Source organism: Loxodonta africana, chromosome 12 (genome assembly GCF_030014295.1).
Source record: "Loxodonta africana isolate mLoxAfr1 chromosome 12, mLoxAfr1.hap2, whole genome shotgun sequence".
Lineage (NCBI taxonomy): Eukaryota > Metazoa > Chordata > Mammalia > Proboscidea > Elephantidae > Loxodonta > Loxodonta africana.
In genome coordinates, this window is record NC_087353.1 from 32,755,725 (window position 1) to 32,776,021 (window position 20,297).

At 38.6% G+C, this 20,297-nt stretch overlaps 1 protein-coding gene across 16 annotated transcripts in view; it reads right to left on the reverse strand.

Moving 5' to 3' along the window:
• Positions 1–9,572: 9,572 nt before the first annotated feature.
• Positions 9,573–20,297, reverse strand: part of PUM2 (pumilio RNA binding family member 2) — a 103,370-nt gene continuing 92,645 nt past the window's right edge. For 13 of the 16 annotated variants that reach the window (XM_023550450.2, XM_023550449.2, XM_023550451.2 and 10 more), the window contains 7 exons: positions 18,923–19,052; positions 17,973–18,107; positions 15,207–15,344; positions 14,439–14,564; positions 14,066–14,187; positions 13,374–13,566; positions 9,573–11,838 (listed from right to left, as the gene is read on the reverse strand). In XM_023550450.2, coding sequence (XP_023406218.2) covers positions 11,707–11,838; positions 13,374–13,566; positions 14,066–14,187; positions 14,439–14,564; positions 15,207–15,344; positions 17,973–18,107; positions 18,923–19,052 — 976 coding nt within the window. In that variant the 3' untranslated portion in view covers positions 9,573–11,706. The remainder of the gene's footprint in view (positions 11,839–13,373; positions 13,567–14,065; positions 14,188–14,438; positions 14,565–15,206; positions 15,345–17,972; positions 18,108–18,922; positions 19,053–20,297) is intronic. The other 3 variants (XM_023550453.2, XM_010591944.3, XM_003411907.4) reach the window with 1 other exon arrangement.

The window sequence follows — 20,297 nt, forward strand, 5'->3', positions numbered from 1 at the left end:
GTTTCTTGTGTTTATCTATCGCCAGACTTTCTTAGCTCAACATTTTTCTCTGAATAGCCTTTGGTCAGAATCTCCCAGGTTTTGATATGTAAGGCTGTCACTGTTATTAATTTTGAAATTAGATAATAAGAGTTTATTTCAGATTAGATTGGCTCTTTAATCTAGGAGTTTTGTTTTTAAGGATATTAAAAAATTTCTAAGAGGGTTGATATATTCTTAGCTTCTCTTTCTAATTTTATTGCATTACAGTCTGTGACTGTGTCCTGTACGATTTCAGCTTCTTGGAATGTATTGCCCTTTTCATTATGGCCTAATAAATACAAAGAAAAAGGTCTGGAAGGTACATATCCAGCTGTTAACAGTGATTAACCATTGAGAGAAGAGTGGGGATGAGGTGGGGAGGTGGCCAAGGAAGGCATTTTTTTGTTTGTTTGTTCTTACTCTGTATACTTTTTATTGCTTGCAATTTTTTTTTTTCTATAAGAATTCATTCATTTACAATGTTTTTCAAAAATAACCCAGAGAACCTGGCAGGTGAGGCCATTGGGTACAGAGGTGGACAGACTCCTAAGACCACTACTGTATGACAGCTCCTGACAAAGATACCCAAACTGCTAAAAAAACATACTTATGTTGCACTGGCTTATTCATTCAATGAGCATTTCCTAAGTATCTAATGTCAGACTTTGGGTAGAGAGAGACATAAAGGTACAGTCTGGCCTGCAAAAGCTCACCGTCTGATTAGAGAAATAGGCCAGAAAACAAGCAATCGCAGTAATTAGCAAAGGACAACCATGACATTGTACAGGAAGGAATCATCCCCTATATGTGTCTCCAGCACAGAGAGGGCCCAGAGCTCAGTCTAGAAAGGTTGGGAGGAATTCGCTGGTCAGAGCAAGGTGGGAGGTAGGGTTGCCAGATTTAGCAAATAAAAATACAGGGTGCCTAGGTAAATTTGCATTTCAGATAAATTTTTCAGTATATGTCCCCTGCAGTACAGGTCCCTGGGTGATACAAATGGTTGGCATTTGAACCCATTCAGCAGCACACACAGAAGAAAGACCTGGTTTTCTGCTTTGGTAAAGACTATAGCCAAGAAACCCCTATGGTGCAGTTCTTGACTCCATTGCAACAGGTTTGCTGGTTTTTGTTTTGTTTTTGGTTATACTTACAGTAAAAAATTCATCACCCTGCTTGTGCCCTTAGGGCTGACCTTTCAGGACGGGAAAAGGAAGATGAAAAGGGAGGGTTTGGAGTCAGAAGATGGGGTGAGTTTGGAACGTGTTTGGGGGAAGGAGGTCTGTGGGAGGCCATTTTGGAGCTGTTCTCATGCTGTTGGATTTCCGAGTTTGGATCTCAGGGGAGAGGTCTGGGCTTCGTGATAATGGCTGCAGGCCGTCATACAATGGTAACTGAAGACACAGAGGTAGTGGGTAGGGATTCTTTCCTCTGTTCAAACATGTAATCCTACTTAGAAAGATTGCAAGATTAAGTCATTAAAGGAAAAACACTTCCGGAACTTGAGGAATTCCCCGGGGTGTGCTACAACGTGACTTTGAGAACGAGCAGTGTGAGCTCGGACATCTGAAGACGACTTGGCCAACCCCAGCTTTGTGTGTGGTCCTGGACCACGCTGGACGCAATTTAGGGGAGACGAGCAGCGCCGGCTTCTCCTAGACCACAAAGGGCTGGGCAGGCCCGGCTGCCCGCATGCTCCCGCCACATGGCTCCTGCAAGCCCAGCCGAGGGTGGCCCTGAGATTGCGATCTCTCTACTGTGTGCAGGGAATTCCCTATTTCCTCCCAGGCAGGTAAGTCTTCCCAACAGAGCTGCTGGATTAGGGTTAGATAAGCAAACTGAAGCCGGGATGACTGTGGGTACTAGTGGGCCTCTCTGCTTTCTAAGGGCGCTGCCCACAGCCATGGCAGTCTGGCTGGGCCGGGTGGGCAGGGTTTGAGTGACCTGGAGGCTGTCCTCGTGGTGTTGTAGCTGTTACTTCCCGTGGGCATTCCTGATGCATGAGGCATCCAGGTTCTTTAGTTCTCCACTCCACTCAGGAGGGGGAGGGGACTTGGAATATAGATAAGGTTGTCATTCACCCAAATTCTGAGTGGCGACTCCTCTGATCCCAGGTGCTCTACAAGACCCCACCACAGAGCCCAGACCAAAAGGGACTTTTGAAGGAGTGAGGGCACAGGAGGGCTCCCTCAAGTCACTCCTCTCCTCCAGGAAAGTCTACGTGCTTTCCTCCTAACCCCTGATGTAAGATCAGCTGTATCCATGGTGTGACCCCCGGCTTTTCAAGGCTTCTTCCAAAAAAGACCTGGAACAGGAATGAGGCAAGAGATGGGGGTTGGCATTTGTAGGGCTAACACATTAGCTCTGTAATTTGCTTCAACTGTTTTGCATACTTTGTATGCATATCCTCTATACTGCGCTTGTCCAGTCACTCCTCTGCTCAAGAATCTGTGACTCCCTATTGTTAACCACACCATTGCTTTATCTTCAAGGACCTCATTCAATTTCTTCCCCCACTGGAATTTGTGCTCCAGGAAGGTTGTATCCCCAGCACCTAGAATAATACTTGACACAAAGTAGGTACATGCTTAATAAATCAGACTTAAAAAATATGCTGGCTGCTGCAACTGCCTTGTTCCCAAACTCCCAAGTCCACCACCCATCCTGTTGTTGTTAGGTGCCATCGAGTCAGTTCCGACTCATAGCGACCCTGTGCACAACAGAACAAAACACTGCCCGGTCCCGCGCCATCCTTACAATCGTTGTTATGCTTGAGCTCATTGTTGCAGCCACTGTGGCAATCCACCTCATTGAGGGTCTTCCTCTTTTCTGCTGACCCTGTGCTCTGTGCAGCACATCAGCAAATGAAGGTCCCGAAAGCTTTACTCCATCCACATCATTAAGGTCAACTCTACTTTGAGTGCCTTCCAACCTGGGGGGCTCATCTTCCAGCACTATATCAGACAATGTTCCACTGCTATTCCTAAGGTTTTCACTGGCTAATGCTTTTCAGAAGTAGACTGCCGGGTCCTTCTTCCTAGTCTTAGTCTGGAAGCTCAGCTGAAACCTGTCCTCCATGGGTGACTCTGCTGGTATCTGAACACCGGTGGCACTGCTTCTAGCATCACAGCAACACGCAAGCCCCCACAGTACGACAAACTGACAGACACGTGGGTGATTTTGGTTTTTTGGTTCCACCCATCCTAGTTCACGTCCATTCATGTCTCCTTTCTCTTTCCAACCCAAGGCACTAAATCCAGTGCTCCTGTCCAGAATTTGCTTTTGGAATTTTGATTCCTGTCTAAAGCTACTGAAACAGTAACTACTTTCTTCAAGCTTATTCCTTCTTCCGAACAGTAAATAAGATACAATGCTCTCAACCGGATCCTATTTGATCATGGAATGAAATGAGTCATGGTGGATTTTACTGCACTGTTTTACCATTCTTTCCTCAAGCTGTCTGGCCATAAGCTTGGGTGCTGTGTACACAGTAAAGACATGGCCCTGAATTTGATGAGCGCCTTCTACCAAAGCACATGCCACCAGGACTGATCCCAAAATCTGTGCTGAGGGGGGGAAAATCACACCTGATCTCCTCAAGCGGCCCTTGACTGGCCTAGGAAGTCATGGACAGCCATGTCCATAAGGAATTACAGGACCAATGTTCCATATCTTGAGATGGAATACTAATAGGTGTCAAGAGTTGGGTGAGCCTTCTTGGTTTCTGACTTCTAAATACTGACTGCTTTGGTGAGGCTTCAGTTGCCTTTGTTGTCCAGGCAGATGCAGAGAGGGAGTGCTTTAGAAGGCTGTCAAGTGTTTCTCAATTCAGTGCTTTCTTGCTATATAATAAACCAAATTGGTAGAGCTTTACTGACTGTTGCTGTGACTTCCTTCAGGTGAAAATCTCAAACTTGATGCATCAGCTGGAGACACTCAGAGGGTTTTTCCCCACTTGGCTATGACTATGGCTCAGCACTCAAGCAAAGCAGGCATGTGTAAATAATTAAAACAATTAGAGGTAGCTTTTTAATCAAGGGCTAAGCAAAACACTGATTTGTTGGCAGGCCTCTTCCTTCACTAAAACATAATCACAGAATCAAGGTCTCCTTACAGTGTTTCCCCTCTAAACTGGTTAGTGAAAATGATGCAAGGGATGGGGGTGGGGTAAATAACAGCAGGCATCAGTTGGCCTTAAATCAGCGTCTGGCTTTTGCAAAATCTCAACTGCTTCTCAGTCTCTAATATTCAAGGTGATGGTTATGAGAAAGAGGAGAGAAACAGGGACAGACACTTCATCGCATTTGCCTTTGATTCTCTTGCCCTTCTCTCCATCTTTATTGCTTGTACACACCAGGGCACACTCATGCACTACTGATATCAATACATAGAAACAGAGAGCTAAGAATAAAAGTAGTGGAAAATCAAGTTCCTTAATCATACCTTTTATAGTTTTCCTTTTTAGTGATTTATCTGCAACTTGAATCATGAGTTTTGCTCATTGTAAAAACATAAATGCAGTCCAAATCAAATGCTTTGGCATTGTATGTAAGCAAATTAAAAAAATAATTCTTTCAATTAATACAGATACTATAAGCAAAAGCGATTCAGAGGGTTCACCTTATTAGCTAGCATTTACTGAGCACTCACTTGCCATTGCACTTCATATATATTCTCATTTAACCCTCACACTTTTAGGGGATTGGTATCATTATCCCTGGAGTCTCTGGGTGGTACAGTTCAGGCTCTCAGCTACTAACTGAAAGTTTGGAGGTTCGAATCCACCCAGAGGCACTGCAAAACAAAGACCTGATGATCTCCTTCTGAAAAATCTGCCTTGGAAAACACTATGGAGCACAGTTCTACTGAGGGACACGAGCTTATCATGAGTCAGAATTTGACTCAACGGCAACTGCTTTATCATTATCCCTTTACCTACAAATGAGGAAACTGGGTCTTAAGACATGAAACTATTTGTCTAAGGGGCATGAAGCTAAAGTGCTTGAAACCTAGGCTAACTCCAGAGCCCAAACTATGAGCTGCTATACTCTGAAACCCAAGAAAGTTTGAATCGATCTGAATCTAACCAACTTCGAATTATGTCACCCCAGAGTATGTGTCAACTTGGTTAGGCCATGATACCTAGTATTGTGTGGCTGTCCTCCACTTTGTGATTGATATAATTGTCCTATGTGTTGTAAATCCTAATCTCTGCCTGTGGTTAATTAGATTGTTAAAGAGGATTAGGGTGGGTTGTAATGCCCTTGCTCAGGTCATATCCCTGACCCAATGTAAAGGGAGTTTCCTTGGGGTGTGGCCTGCACCACCTTTTATCTTACAAGAGATAAAAAGAAAGGGAAGCAAGCAGAGAATGGGGGACCTCATACCACCAAGAAAGCAGTGCCCAGAGCAAAGCCTGTCCTTTGGACCCAGGGTTCCTGTGTGGAGAAGCTCCTAGTCCAGGGAAGATTGAGGACAAGAACCTTCCTCCAGACCCGAAAGAAACAGAAAGCCTTCCCCTGGAGTGGATGGCCTGAATTTCGACTTCTAGCCTACTAGCCTGTGAGATCATTTCTCTTTGTTAAAGCCATCCACTTGTGGTGTTTCTGTTATATATAGCAGCACTAAATGACTAAGACAACTCACAAATAAAATACACAAGTATTTCATCTGGTTTAAGTTCCCAGTAGATTAAAAAAAAAAAAAATCTGACTGGAACATGGGTCAAAGTGTAAAGAAAACTGAAGAAATTGTCTACAGGATTATGGAGGTAATGAATCATAAACCCAAAAAAACCCAGTGCCGTCATAAAAGTCCCACCTAATAATGAACATCCTGTGGGATTCATCGTGTAGTTGTCAGGTTCTTACCATCAAGTACTTCCTAGTTTCGAAGCTCTTTGGACAGTCAGTATATTATTCCTACTCTACAGACAGGTAACTAAGAGGCCTAGAGGGGTGAGTTGTTTGCCCACATCACATCATCCACATGCCACAGCCTAGCCCAGGCCCTGGATTTCCTCGTTCCCTCCTGCAGTGCTCTTCCTGATGCACAGTGCAGCCCCTAGATCAGTGGCATCACTAGGACTCGTGTCACCCAGTGTGATAACTCATGATGTCACCACCATCCTCCCCTCCCTCGGCAGATCCCCACAGCATCTCCCCTCTCCCACTGGCCAAGGCAGATACTCTTCTCTGTGCTCAGTGGGTGATGGGTGACACCAACCCTACTGACAACTCTGTCTTGGCATCCCCAGCCCACCAACCACTGCTCACCTCTGGGGTCATTTTGGTGTCACCCTCTCTGACAGTGTCGGGGTGCGGACCACACCCTCCTAGTGACGCCACAGCCCTAGATATGAGCACCAATGCCACAGCACCCCATTCCTTCTCACCTTGGTGTCCATGGATGAATTTTCTGAATGTCTGGAGCATTCAAATCCCATCGGACATGTTGAATCAGATTCTTTTAAGAACGTAAGGTAGACATTGAATATTGCTTTTTAGGGGTTTCTCTGCCTTACTCCTACTGTCCCCACTTTTTTACTTTTCTAAGAAGGTGCATTCATGAACGCTGAGTAAGCAAACCTTAAACTGCTTGGCATGATTGAAATGGTTAAACTCAGGCCTAAATTGAAATTCTATTTTAAATTAAGATGCAACTAGGTTTGATATGTCTCTGCCTTCTACAAAAGACAAGTTGGCTTCCTGTGAAAGTTTTAATTGCCTATGACACAGTGTAGAGATCCGGGCTGTAGTTTATGCAAATAATCTTGCTATGTTAACTGCTCTCAGTAAATGCCTAGGCCCTAACTTGACTCCCTCTTTGGCAGACGGGCAATGTTGATGTTTCAAAGGCCTTCAAGTTAGAGCTGACCTAATCTCCTTCCTTACCAAATCTTTGCCTTTTACGTTTCAAGGACTCCAACCAGGGCTGAACCAGCCTACAATCACTAAACACTCACATTAAGAATGTTTACACCACTTGCTTTAGAAATACTGCCTTAGTCAATTTCTATCTGGAAATAAGAGATTGATTTTAGGTTAGAAATTGATGTTAGGCAAGTTTGTAGTAGCTTGACCAACCAGAAACCAAACCCATTGCTGTCGGTTCCGACTCACAGTGACCCTACAGAACAGAGTAGAACTGCCCCACGGGGTTTCCAAAGAGCAGCTGGTGGATCCCTACTGCCGACCTTTTGGTTAGCAGCTAAGCTCTTAAGCACTGCACCACCAGGGCTCCGTTTGTAGCTTGACAATCCCTTGTAAATTTTCCTTCCTTTCCTCGTACCCTCCTTGATGGGAAACCATTTTGCCTTTGTTGCTGAGATTGATAAATACCTCACTGCTTTCCCTTCAAGCTGGAGCATGCGCTGTAGCCTCTTGAGTGCCGGTGTAGCTCTCCATTTCATGAGTTTTCTTTTTCCTTCGATGAAACTCCTTTTAATTTGTAGTGAATGCCAGTCTAGTGTTTTCAGTAGGACAGGGCAAACAGAATACTGTAGTACAGTGTTTAAGCGATCACCTGATAACCAGGTTGGTGGTTTGAACCCACCAGCTGCTTGTGGGAGAAAAGATGTGGCAGTCCTCTTCCGTGAGGATTTCAGCCTAGAAAACCCTATGGGGCAGTTCTGCTCTGTCCTGAAGAGTCACTATCAGTCGAAATCAACTTGACAGCACTGGGTTTTTTTAGGCCACTTTAGGAAATGGCTTTTCTCAGATGGGTAAACTAGGCTGTGAGGATGTGGTACTCACTGCCTTTTTTAGAATCTTTTAATTTCCTCACCACAAAGTGAAATGGGTCAACAGTTCTAGATGCTTTTAGCCCAAAACAGAACCAAACAAAGATAAATTTCAAATTGATAAAAAATGTGTACAAGGAACATCTCTTTTCCCGCTTAGTTTTATGTAGATCTCTACTTTGGATTCTATTAAATTACCGGCTCATGGGGGAAGGGACAGAAAATGGTATTAGCATTTGCTGAGAATTAGGTTTTTTAAAAAATATATTCTTAATTCTTAAAACTTACAAAGTATGTAGTACTATCAGATAAACGCACTGAGGCTTAGATAAACGAACTCATCCAAGTTCACAAGGTTTGTTTGTAAATGTTCTTGTGTGTTACCTTCAAGCTGATTCCCACTCATAGCAACCCAAGACAGAGTAGAACTGCCCCACAGGGTTTTTTCTAGGCTGTAATCTTTATGGGAGCGGACTGCCAGGTCTTTTCTCCTGCACAGCTATTGGTGGTTTCAAATCGCCGATCTCTCAGTTACCGTTAGCAGTGAAACGCTAATCATTGTGCCAGCTGAGCCTCTATGTTTGTAAATAAAAACCAAAAAACCAAACCCAGTGCCGTCGAGTCGATTCCGACTCATAGCTACCCTGTAGGACAGAGTAGAACTGCCCCACAGAGTTTCCAAGGAGCACCTGGCAGGTTCAAACTGCCGACCCTTTGGTTAGCAGCCGTAGCACTTAACCACTATGGCACCAGGGTTTGTAAGTAGTGAAGTAAAATTTAAATCCACACCTGAATACACACTGTACTTCCCATTAGACAAGACTGCCTCCCCAAGTACATGTGCAAAGGAAACACGCACCTAAGGGTATAGAAATATAGTTTAATCCTCAAAACCACCTTTAAGAGGTATCATTTATTAATAAGAAACAGGCTAGAAGTACTCTATGCAATCAGACAGAGATCTGAATATTAATCAACAGAGGGGATTAATACCAGAAGGATCAGTGGCCCCAGACCAGCATCCATGTGATAAAAATATTTTTGTTTGCCTTAAATCAGAATAAACTTGAATGGGCAATCTGAATCATAATTGAGGTACAGAGGGGTATTTTATCTAGAGAAAAACACAAGACCAGGTTTATTTCATACAATGTTATTCACACATTTTTCATTTTCTAATTTATACATAATATACAAAGAAGTAAAGATAACATTATTTCATATGAGCCAATAAGAGCCAGAACTTAGCAGACAAACTGGTCCAGAAACAATCCGTATCAAAAGGAGACACTCAAGAGCAAAGCCTAAGTGGTTCTGCCCAAATTAAATTCCTTTATTCTGAAATATCTTCAGATTTTACCAAAACTCTATGCCAACTTATCAAAATATTGGGAAGACTGTGGGTTGTCAACATTGGGACACATGGGAACATCAGGACCCCAAGAAGAGGGTTCGGTTTGCCAACGTAATATTCTGTAGGACTTCTGTTCTAATTTTCAGAGATAAATGCCTGTGCGAACAGAGCGTAAGCATAAAGGAAAACCAGGAATTCAGCTGTGCAAATAAAGGAAAGTCACTACCAATCTCCAACAAGGACAGCTTTGATCCTGAAACCAGGGGCTGACACTGGGAACGAAAGTTCAACATGGGGCCAAGATACTCACAAGCTGGTAAAACAAAGTAAGAAAGGGTGGAAGAGAGCAGCTTTATATGGCAAAAACAAACAAATTCCCCCAAAACAAAACCCCAAACAAAACACTGCCGCTGTGACTAGGATACTCTCATAAACCAGTGTGACTATGAGAAGGGACAAACAACCAGTAACCAGTGGTTGGATTTAATGGCCTCACCAAGGAATGTTGGCTTAGAAAATGAGAATAACTCAACTTCAAACGTGAAAAAGTATGCCTGGCACCTCAAAATTTATGCTTTTGTTTTTCCTTAAAGGTTCATGATACGAACATCTAAATGATAAAACCTATATATTCATTACTGTGCTCAACGAATTTTCTTCTGCAGATCTCTAATAAAAAATTCCATACATATTCGATCAACTGAAATAGCATGTTCATTTTAGTTTGCAGCACTAAACGTAAGTGGGTCAACATAAATGTTTTATACAAAATACTGATTTCAACAAAATACAAAGCACTTTCTTTATCTTTCAGAAACTGAATATACAAAGCAAGTTTTTTTTTTTCCAAAATATTTTCATAGGCAAAGGATTAAAAACGATTTTAATTATACACATATGGTCACAATTTTGCCTTAAAAAGATTGTTGGGAAATGTACATAAGGCCGCTTGTAAATGTACATCATGTTACTGTGTCTTATGTCCAGAGAAAAAAATGTTATCATACAGATTTGCTCTTACTTGGGAGTAGGCTATTCAAAAATACAGTACTCTTCTGTACAAAGAAAAAAGTCACATCACATTTAATAAGATGGGAAAAGCATTGGCCTCCATGGTAACCAAATATCTCAGTCCAATACTTTCTGTTATGCACAATACCCTGACTTCAATTGAAAGCGACCCAAATCCTAGCACGTCCATATTAACAGAGTCAACAACTGTGGTATAAAACAAAATGTGTATCACAATAATAAAAAGAAAGCTGCTTCATACCTCTGAAACCATATAAAGATAAAAAATTTTTTTTAAAAAATCACTCTTGATTTGGAGAAATAAATTTACATTATACAACACTATATGCCAAGTCAAAGAGGGCAGGGACATAAATGTACACTAAAATGCAAATGTTTCCCAAAGAGATAAAACAAATTCCATTTACAGCATGAAGGTTTACAAATGTACACCTGTACAACCAAGGTAAGCATCACTACTAAATTAGCAAGGCTTTTATAATAAACATTGAAACAAGATTTGCTTTCAAAGTGTAAACTTACATCTATTACCACACACACAATGCATATATTTATAGGAAGCAAAAAAAGCTATCTGAATATGTAATCATGCTTAAATGTTGAGCTATCGTATCAAATTCACTTTTCAGTGGCCCCTTTTCACCTCTCTCTGGTTCCTACTTTCTGGATCTACTACGGGAAAGCAAAATAAAGCTCAACATTTCCTGTCTGTGTAATTCTATAAGCAAAACAAAATACAAATTTCCACTCTTTCTCATTGCAAACCAAACTGAAAAGTTAATATAGGCCTTAACTTTTCATTTAGCGCACTTAACTGGATGGAAGTGTCACCATGATTTTGTTTTTTCTACCTCTTACAACAATTACATATGTAAGTATATACAATACTTCTGTACATTGCCAGAGACATTTTAGGGCAGTATTTGTATTAAAACCACATCCACTGTAAATAATGTAGGTTATTTTCTTCTCAAATCTTTTAATTCTTGTCTTACTTGCTCAGTTTTTATTTGCATGATAGTTTGTGAATTATCAAAATACAACTTAACTTTCTCATTTAAAATATTAATAATATTTATGCAGTTGATTGCTAATCTGTTATAAAAGGCTTCACACAAAGGAAAAAAAAATGACTATAATTCTATATACATCTCTATAAACCTGTTGTGCTGTGGGGTCGTAGACCTACCAGACTGCAAGCCAGTTTATTAAAAGAATACTGTACTTTTTCCTTAAAAACTATTTTTGTGACTTTACAAGGTAAAAATTTACAAAATATGTGACAGCTTTTTTTTTTTTTTGATACAGTTACATCATATACAGGCATTCTGTGCTTTGCCAGCAATCCAATCTGATAGGTCTCCGCTCAGGGCTGGATATATTTTATAATTCACGACCCACCCCCCAAATATACACAAGAACCTTAAAAAATTTACAAATGGATGAATAAAGTCAATAAATAGTTTTGCTTTAAAAAAAATTTGAAGATCCACAGTTGAGTTGTGTTTTGATAATTCACAAAAGCACTCCCTTCCATGTGGTGAAATCACCTTCCTTTCCTTTACAGCATTCCATTTGGTGGTCCTCCAATAGGCCCAAGGTCTGGGCTGTTTTTCAAATAATATTTTTCCAACTTGGCCAGTATATGCTTCCCGTAGGTGTATTTGCGCAAAGTAGTAATGTGAGGTCGAATCTGAAAAACAAATAATTTACTTAATAAAATTTTTTTCTTTCAGTTTCTGATTTCTTAATAAAGTGCCTTCAAATCTGGGTAATTTAGCTGAGAAAAATTACAATTCTAAATATCAAATTCAAAGAAAACTATTGCTTGCAAAACTAGCTCTGTTCCATTCATCTCTCTAAACTTCTGCTTTCAAAGCTGTTCAATGAATAAACAAACCGCTACTTCTAAACTATTTCAAGCATAGAGGCTCCACATGTAGCAGGAATGAGCTACTGAACTTTTGTAAACTTTTTAAGGCACAATTTTATACTTCACAGCAGCTGGACAGGAATTCAAAACAAAATGAAGTGAAGCACAAAAATGAGCAATAAGATGTAATGGTGGCTAATAAATTTAAGATGCTCAGTATCACACTAATAATTTTTAAAATGCAAATTAAAGAATCATATCATTTTCCATCCAGACTGGTAAAGATTTAATAAGTATTAATAACTGGTGTTGATGAGGGTGCGGCAAAACAGGTACTCTTCTCATGTACTGAACAGACAGATGTATTTGTATAAGATTTTTTGAAAGCAATTTGGTGATATCTATTAAAATGTAAAATGTTCAAACCTTTTGACCCAGCAATTTCAAGTCTAGGAATTTATCCTATGCAAACACTTGTTTAATTATACAATTATTTCAAATTATTAATACTGAAATTAATTTCACACAAAGCACTGTTTATAATAGTTAAAAATGGAAATAATTCAAATGTCATAAATATATTGGTTAAATAAATACTGTGGCTGTTAAAAATAAAGTTGGAAAAATTTTATGTATTACTTTTCAGCAGAAATATTAGATTAAAAAATAGGTAGAAAATTTAATTCCATACAATGAGTTGAGGAATGTACTTTAAAAGTCAGAGGCCCAAGACACTTTTAGTGTTAACAGGTCATTTTTCCTCTATATAGGAGAAGTCCAAAGAGGTTATGTACTTTGCTCTGTTTCCTAAATAAATACATTAGAAGATCAAGAGTAAGTCTTCAAACATTACTTCCAGTGTTCTTTTAACAATAAGTTTTCCTATGGCAATTAACGACTTTTTGAAGAATCAACTGGCTATAGAAGAGTTCAAGAGGGTACAGAATAAAAAAAAGAGAACCATTGAAAGGAAAAGTACTAGGAGACACTGCTATTCGAAAAATCAATCAAATCAACATAAATCCTCTCTTTAGAAAGCAGTACTAGGTTAATGGAAAAATCTAATTGCATTTAAGAGTCAGTGTTCAATCTATCTATTATGGCACATTAAGCGTGTCTGAACAAGATGGGGAAAGAAGAACTAAAGTTAGATAAAGAGATGAGGAATGAAGGTAATTTTACTGAGTAGATTATCTTAAGAATGTAATCATACCAAAATCTGCCAAAGGTTATCCATTGATTTTAGATTCGTTCCTCAGTTATAACATGTATGAAGAAAACAAAGCCTAGAGAAATTAAATGCTTGTTGCACAGACAAATGTAGCTATCTATTTCAGTGCTATATGCTGTATTACCTTGTGCATGATTATCTTTCTCTGAGCAGGTTCAGCCATATCAATCATCTTCTGAACCACATAATTGGCATACTGGTCCTTCATCATGGTGTATAAGGCACTGTGAGGACCATCATTCTGGCAGCAAACCTCATCAATCAGTAAAGCTCTCTCAGCACGGGAGGCATGAGTAACACACTTTTCTACTACATTGCTAAAAATTAAAGTACATACACAGAGATTTAATATATCTTTTTCTTTACCGCAAAATCTCCTTGGCTGTTGAATGAACGTGCTTAACCTATTATAAGAAGGAGGGAATCAAGACTTGACTCTCTTATCTTTACAATAACCTTTACAACAGAAGCTAGGATCACAGGAGAACAACAATTCAAAAAATGAAACTAGGTCGATAAGAGGCCTAGCACTTTCCAGGGTGTGCGCTAAATAAGTTAAATGTGCATTTTCTGAAAGGTGTTTGGGACAAATAATTTCTTAAACCCAGGTTTTAAAAATGGACAAAACCAATTCGCCATGTAGTTTTTTCGAAGAATAAAAGCAATGTTCTTTACGTGTTTTTGCCTCCACTAAAAAAGATTATAGTTCAATGGTATATTCTACATGCATTTCTGTGTGTACTAGGACAATAGGGTTACTAATAAAAGCCAAGGGGCTAAAAGAACCGACCCTGGAATTACAAATTATTGCAATACCTGGCAAATTTGTGTTGACTCAGGGCTAAGACCTTTCCTCTGATTTCAGAAACGATTTTGCTCTTGTCTTCAGGTCGACCATGTTCCAGTACATGCTGAATAACATAATTTCCATACTGATCCTAAGAACAGATATTGCAGAATTACTTTCCTTAAGAGAAAGGCAGAATGATTATTATTTAAAAGGAAGTTTTAATCAACTTGTCTAAAAATCCAGTAATCTAGTCAGAAGAAAACAGGTTTTTATTTCACTGTGCTATTCCATTTCTATAGTATGTTAATTTAACAATAAAATACATTCCCTTGGAAAATAAAATCAGAACAATTTTTAAAAATATACAAATATTTCAAATGATTAGAGAATTTATTGTACCTGTACCAACTGCTCTGTATGTTGATGGAGTTCTTCTAAGATAGGTAAAGTCTGTTCTGCAGTGCAATGCTCTAGAATGCGCTGAATTACTCTGCAGCCGTAAGGATGAGTTGAAAGCACAAATACCTTAAGACAATTAGAAAAATTAAAATTTCCATCCCCTGACAATTTTGAAAAGTGCTGAAGCAGACAGGTTTTTCATAATATGCTGAATTAACTAAAAATAGAAGGGGGATGAATTCACATGCAATATACCCACCATCATGGTAGCAAAGACTGGGAGGAGGGGTGGAAGGGCTCAGTTTAGATCTACTGACGCTGTGATCAAAAGAATCTAATCAGAAGATTGAGGGCATGTAAAAATGGAAATTAATGGATTCAGGGGAGGTAGCATAGCATAACTGTATTAGTTACTAACTGCCATTTATTTTCTTTTATTATAGTCATGTGTCTTCTTCCCTCCTCCCCCTCTCCCAGGAAATTTAAAAAAACACACTGTTGGGTTTGCAATTCTAATAGTGTTTACTTTACTTTTTAAAGTAATATGCCTAAACTCAGATATTTCTAAGTTTTTCAACTTCAAAAAAATGAAGCTCTCCACTGGCTACCCTATGAAAAGAGGTAGAAGTTAATGCAAATTTACTATTTTGTCTTCTATTTTTGTATGAAAGAGCTGGGAGTTATCTTGGGACCTTGAGAGAAACGTGTTAACACTCAAATTCTACAGTAACGCCCTGCTAACTAATTAGAAGCAAAAGTCAGTCTTACTTGTCCTTTGAAAGCATCAATGATGAACTGTAGTGACTGTGGCTGAACGCATTCAATACACTTTTGTACAACATGGTTTCCATTCTGATCTTTCACACATTTGAGTACATGACCGTCTAGCTCCTTTACCATTTCACTCTGAAAAAATAAGATGCAATTTAAATAAATCTTTCCTAAACAACGTATAACAGAATTAAAAATATTGAGATGGAAACAAACAAAAACCTCAAAAACAGTATTTACTGTTTATAAAATTGTTCATATATGGACGTTTCAAAAATTTTCTCCCTAAAATATAATTATCAGAAGTCATGGAAGTTGGGAATTTCCAAAACATCTGCAGAATTATAATGTGAATTACATTTGCTGAAGTATAACCCAGTGATGCTGAATTTGCCATTAAACCCATTGCCATAGAATCAATTCTGACTCCTACTGACCCTGAAGGACGGAGCAGAACTGCCCCATACGGTTTCCAAGGAGCGTCTGGTGCATTTGAACCGGTGATCTTTCAGTTAGCAGCTGTAGCTCATAACCACTACACCCCCAGGGTTTCCAGCTCATGGCAACCCCATGTGTATGACAGTGAACGTGTGCTCCACAGGGTTCTCAACGGCTGATTTTTCAGAAGTAGATTGCCGGGACTTTTGAGGTGCCTCTGGGTGGACTAGAGCCTCCAGCCTTTCGGTTAGCAGCCAAGCACTCGACCATTTGTGGCACCCAAGGATTCCGAATTTGCCTAACTACTACTTTTTCTGTGTACGTTTTTTCTGAGCTGATAAAACAAATTCAAAATTCTGTATTTTCCCCCTACTTAGCATTTTTAAAGGTCCTTAAAATATACAAATTATTTTTAATGACTACATGAGCCTATCAAGTACTTGGAAAAGAGAAAAAAGTTGGGCACTTACGGGCTATGGGATTTTCACATAATATCTCTATTATGGGCAGAAATTATTATTGAACATTTTTGTTCTGTTTAATACTGAGATGGTAAAGAACTTGCTCCCTACAGATTTTCTTTATATTTGAAAGCTTCCCCAGGGAATCTCAGGATATTTTACGTTTTCGCTAATTTAACGGGCAAACATGATTCCTTACTCTTTCAATTTATACTTCTTTGGTTAATAATAAGGTTAAAACTTATTTATATTAAGGCTTATTTACTAACTACATTTTCTCTCTTTTATGAACTCTCATGTCTTTTAGGTAATGATCGAAGCATTTTCTTCTTATAAATCTGCAACAACTTGTTAAATAAATGTATTATCCTTTGGAAAAAACACTGGCAGCTCATACAACAATTTGTTTGTTGTATGAGAGCAACAGGGAATAGTACTGTGGGGAACTGGAGCACACACATCCAGTTTAAAGACATTCGTATTTAGAATATCTTTAAAATATCTTGCTTACCCAATGAATTCTCAACCTCATGTTGATATAATTGTGAAGGAAGCCCATTAAGGCAAGCTACAACACAGATGTTTAGTTATGAACTAAAACTTAAATACAAAATAAAATGTACTGAAGCATCCCAATACAGAATCAATTTGTTGCCGTCGAGTCAATTCTAACTCATAGCGACCCTATAGGACAGAGAAGAACTCCCCAAGGGGTTTCCAAGGAGTGACTGGTGGATTCAAACTACCAACCTTATGGTTAACAGCCATAGCTCTTTATCACTGTACCACCAGGGCTCCAATACAGAATATCATACCATTATTCATTAACTGACTCACCTAAGACAGTCTCAATTCTATTTTCAAATGCTGAAGATATTTAAAATATCAATACTAGTTTGAGACTTTTGGTAGAGAAGTTCTAATCTTCTACATAATAGAATTTGCTCATCATCTTTCTCTATGTGACTTATCTTCAATTACACCAAAACTCACTATCTTCTCCAGAGGAATACTACTATTTCCTTACAGATTTTCAAAGGTATAATTAATACATACACATAAACATATACATATCCATTCATCTGTGCATTTATTATTATTGTTTTTAATTCTAAAATTTAGTTTATGTATGTGGGATGAGTCAAAGCTGATCTCTTTTTAAACTCTCTACTAATCACTCATATTTTTAAAGTAATTATTTGTTTCACCCTTATTATGTTTTCGTTGTAGTACATAAATCTGTTATGTATAAAACAGTATCTGTCTGGAGCTATCAATTCCACTATAAAAGTCTGTGTAATCTTATATAAGAAGCACACTAATTATTGTTGCTTCACAGTGACTTTTAAAAATCTAATGGATCACCACTTCTCCTTGTCCTCTAGTGTCCTTGATATTCTTTTTATTTCAAATAATATTTAAAATTTGATCAGTTACAAAAAAATTCCCATGAGTATATGACTGAATTGCATTAATCCTTAATTAACATATTTAGGCTTTCTGTTTTTTGTCCAGGAGCATGAGACACTTTCTATTTAATTATATGTTCTCTTTTCTCTGAAAGAATTATAAATCTTGCTAAGATGACCTTTTTCCTGTTAAGTGAGATTTTTTAAGAAATATATATTCCAATGTCTTCATTTAGTGATGAAAAGAAGCTGAAGAGAACGGATATGGAAGATAGATCAAAGATCCGGGTTGTAATTTTAAATTAATAATGTGCTGTTTAAGGCATTACTAAAAGATATTTTAGTCTAATTGTGGAAATACTTATCCTTTCACTTTAGATTAATGTAAGCTATAAAAGAAAGTTAAGATTTTAAAAAATGAATAAAGTAATAAAAAAAAAATTGTCTTAACTTACAATTACCTGCTGGTCAGAAGAAATAGATTCTAATGCTTTCTGAATAACACGGCAGCCATACATCTGCAAGGCTAAGGGTAGAACATGACCACGAATACGAGTAGCCAGGGCTAATTTTTGATCCAAACTCCCAAACTGACAGAAAAGAAAATAATGTTAATAAAAGGTGCCCATATTACTTTGTTTAACTTGAGTAAGACACTGTAACCTATTGGGTCTATTTTAAAAGTATCACATTTAGTAATTGAGGAAAACCAAACCAAACCAAACTCATTGCCACCGAGTCGATTCCGACCCATAGTGACCCTAAAGGACAAAGGAGAACTGCCCCATAGGGTTTCCAAGGAACGCCTGGTGGATTTGAACTGCTGACCTTTTGGTGAGCAGCTGTAGCTCTTAACCACTACACCACCAGGGTTTGGGGGAGGGGGGAAATACTAAAGTTACACTACCTAAAATTTCCTTGTTACTACTGTATTAACCACCAATATACTTTTTTCTTCTTAAAAAAAGAAAAAAGCATATTCATTCTTCATCTCAAACAAAAAAAATCCCCTTTAAAATACGGACTTCTGAGGCACACATACAGATCACTAGAACTCACTCACCCAGGTAATTCTCAACTATGTCCTGACACACTTGTGGAGGAAACCTGTTAAGTCAAGCTACAACACTGATGTTCAGTTATACAGTAAAAATAAACTAAATTCAATATAAAACATAACTAAGAATTCGAATAAAGACTAAAATATTCATTAACTGGTTCACCTAAGACTTACTCCCAGTGCTTTATGTTTTCAAGTATTAATTGGGACTAATACTAAACTTCTCATTTAAAGTAGGCTCATATATTTTTACATGAAAATGAATCTTACTAACCAAACTTTCAAAGCAATTCTTAGTATTAAGGATATAGTTGGATGGATATACAGATATGCATGCATGCTTACCTCAAAAAACTTCTGTATAACATAGTTGCCAAAAACATCTGTCATTAATTGATAAGCTGCTTGTAGAATTTCATTAAATACCATCTGTCGCTCAGCTGGGGTAGCTCTCTCTAGCTTTTGCTGTATGAACCTATATGGGGAAAATTTTTAAATGACATGACAACAAGTTGAAAACAAGCTCCTATAAAATCTGTACTTGAGCATTACATACACATACTCGCACCCCCACATATATACACACAAAAGCATTTTCAGCAACAGTACAACACGCTTTATACAGTAGACAGCCAATTTTAAACAAAAAGCACGCACATTTCTTTGTAACATCTTAATAATTACTAGTGCCCCTATGTACAACAGTACAAAACACTGCCTGGTTCTATGCCATCCTCACAATTGTTGCTATGTTTGAGCCCACTGTTGCAGCCACTGTGTCAATCCATCACATTGAGGGTCTGTGTCTTTTTCGCTGATCCTCCACTTTACCAAGCACGATGTCTTCTCTAGGGACTGGTCCCTCCTGGCAACATGTCCAAAGTACCTGAGACGAAGTCTTGTCATGCTTGCTTCTATGTGGCATTCTGGCTGTACTTCCAAGAAAGATTTGTTCATTTTTCTGGCAGTCCAAGGTACATTCAATATTCTTTGCCAACATCATAATTCAAAGGCATCATTCTTCTTTGGTCCTCCTTATTCACTGTCTAGCTTTCACATGCACATGAAGAGACTGAAAACACGATGGCTTGAGTCAGGCACACCTTAGTCATCAAAGTGACATTTTTGCTTTTTAACACTTTTAAAGAGGTCTTTTGCAGCAGATTTGCCCCATGCAATACATCATTTGATTTTCTGACTGCTGCTTCCATAGATGTTGATTGTGGATCCAAATAAAACGAAATCCTTGACAGCTTCAGTCTTTTCTCCATTTAATCATGATGTTGCTTATTGGTCCAGCTGTAAGGATTTATGCTTTCTTTATGTTGAGATGTAATCCATACCGAAGGCTTTAGTCTTTGATCTTCACCAGTAAGTGCTTCAAGTCCTCTTTGCTTTCGACAAGCAAGGTTGTATCATCTGTGTATTGCAGGTTGTTAATAAGTCTTCCACCAATCTTGATGCCCTGTTCTTCTTATAGTCCAGCTTCTCAGGTTATTTGCTCAGCCAAACAGATTGAATAAGTATGGTGGAAGGATATAACCCTGATGCACACCTTTCCTGATTTTAAATCATGCAGTATGTGCTTGTTCTGTTGGAATGACTGCCTCTTGGTCTATGTACAGATTCTGCATGAGCACAATTAAGTGTTATAGAATTCCTATTCTTCACAATGTTATCCTTAATTTGTTATGATCCACATAGTTGAATGTCTTTGCAT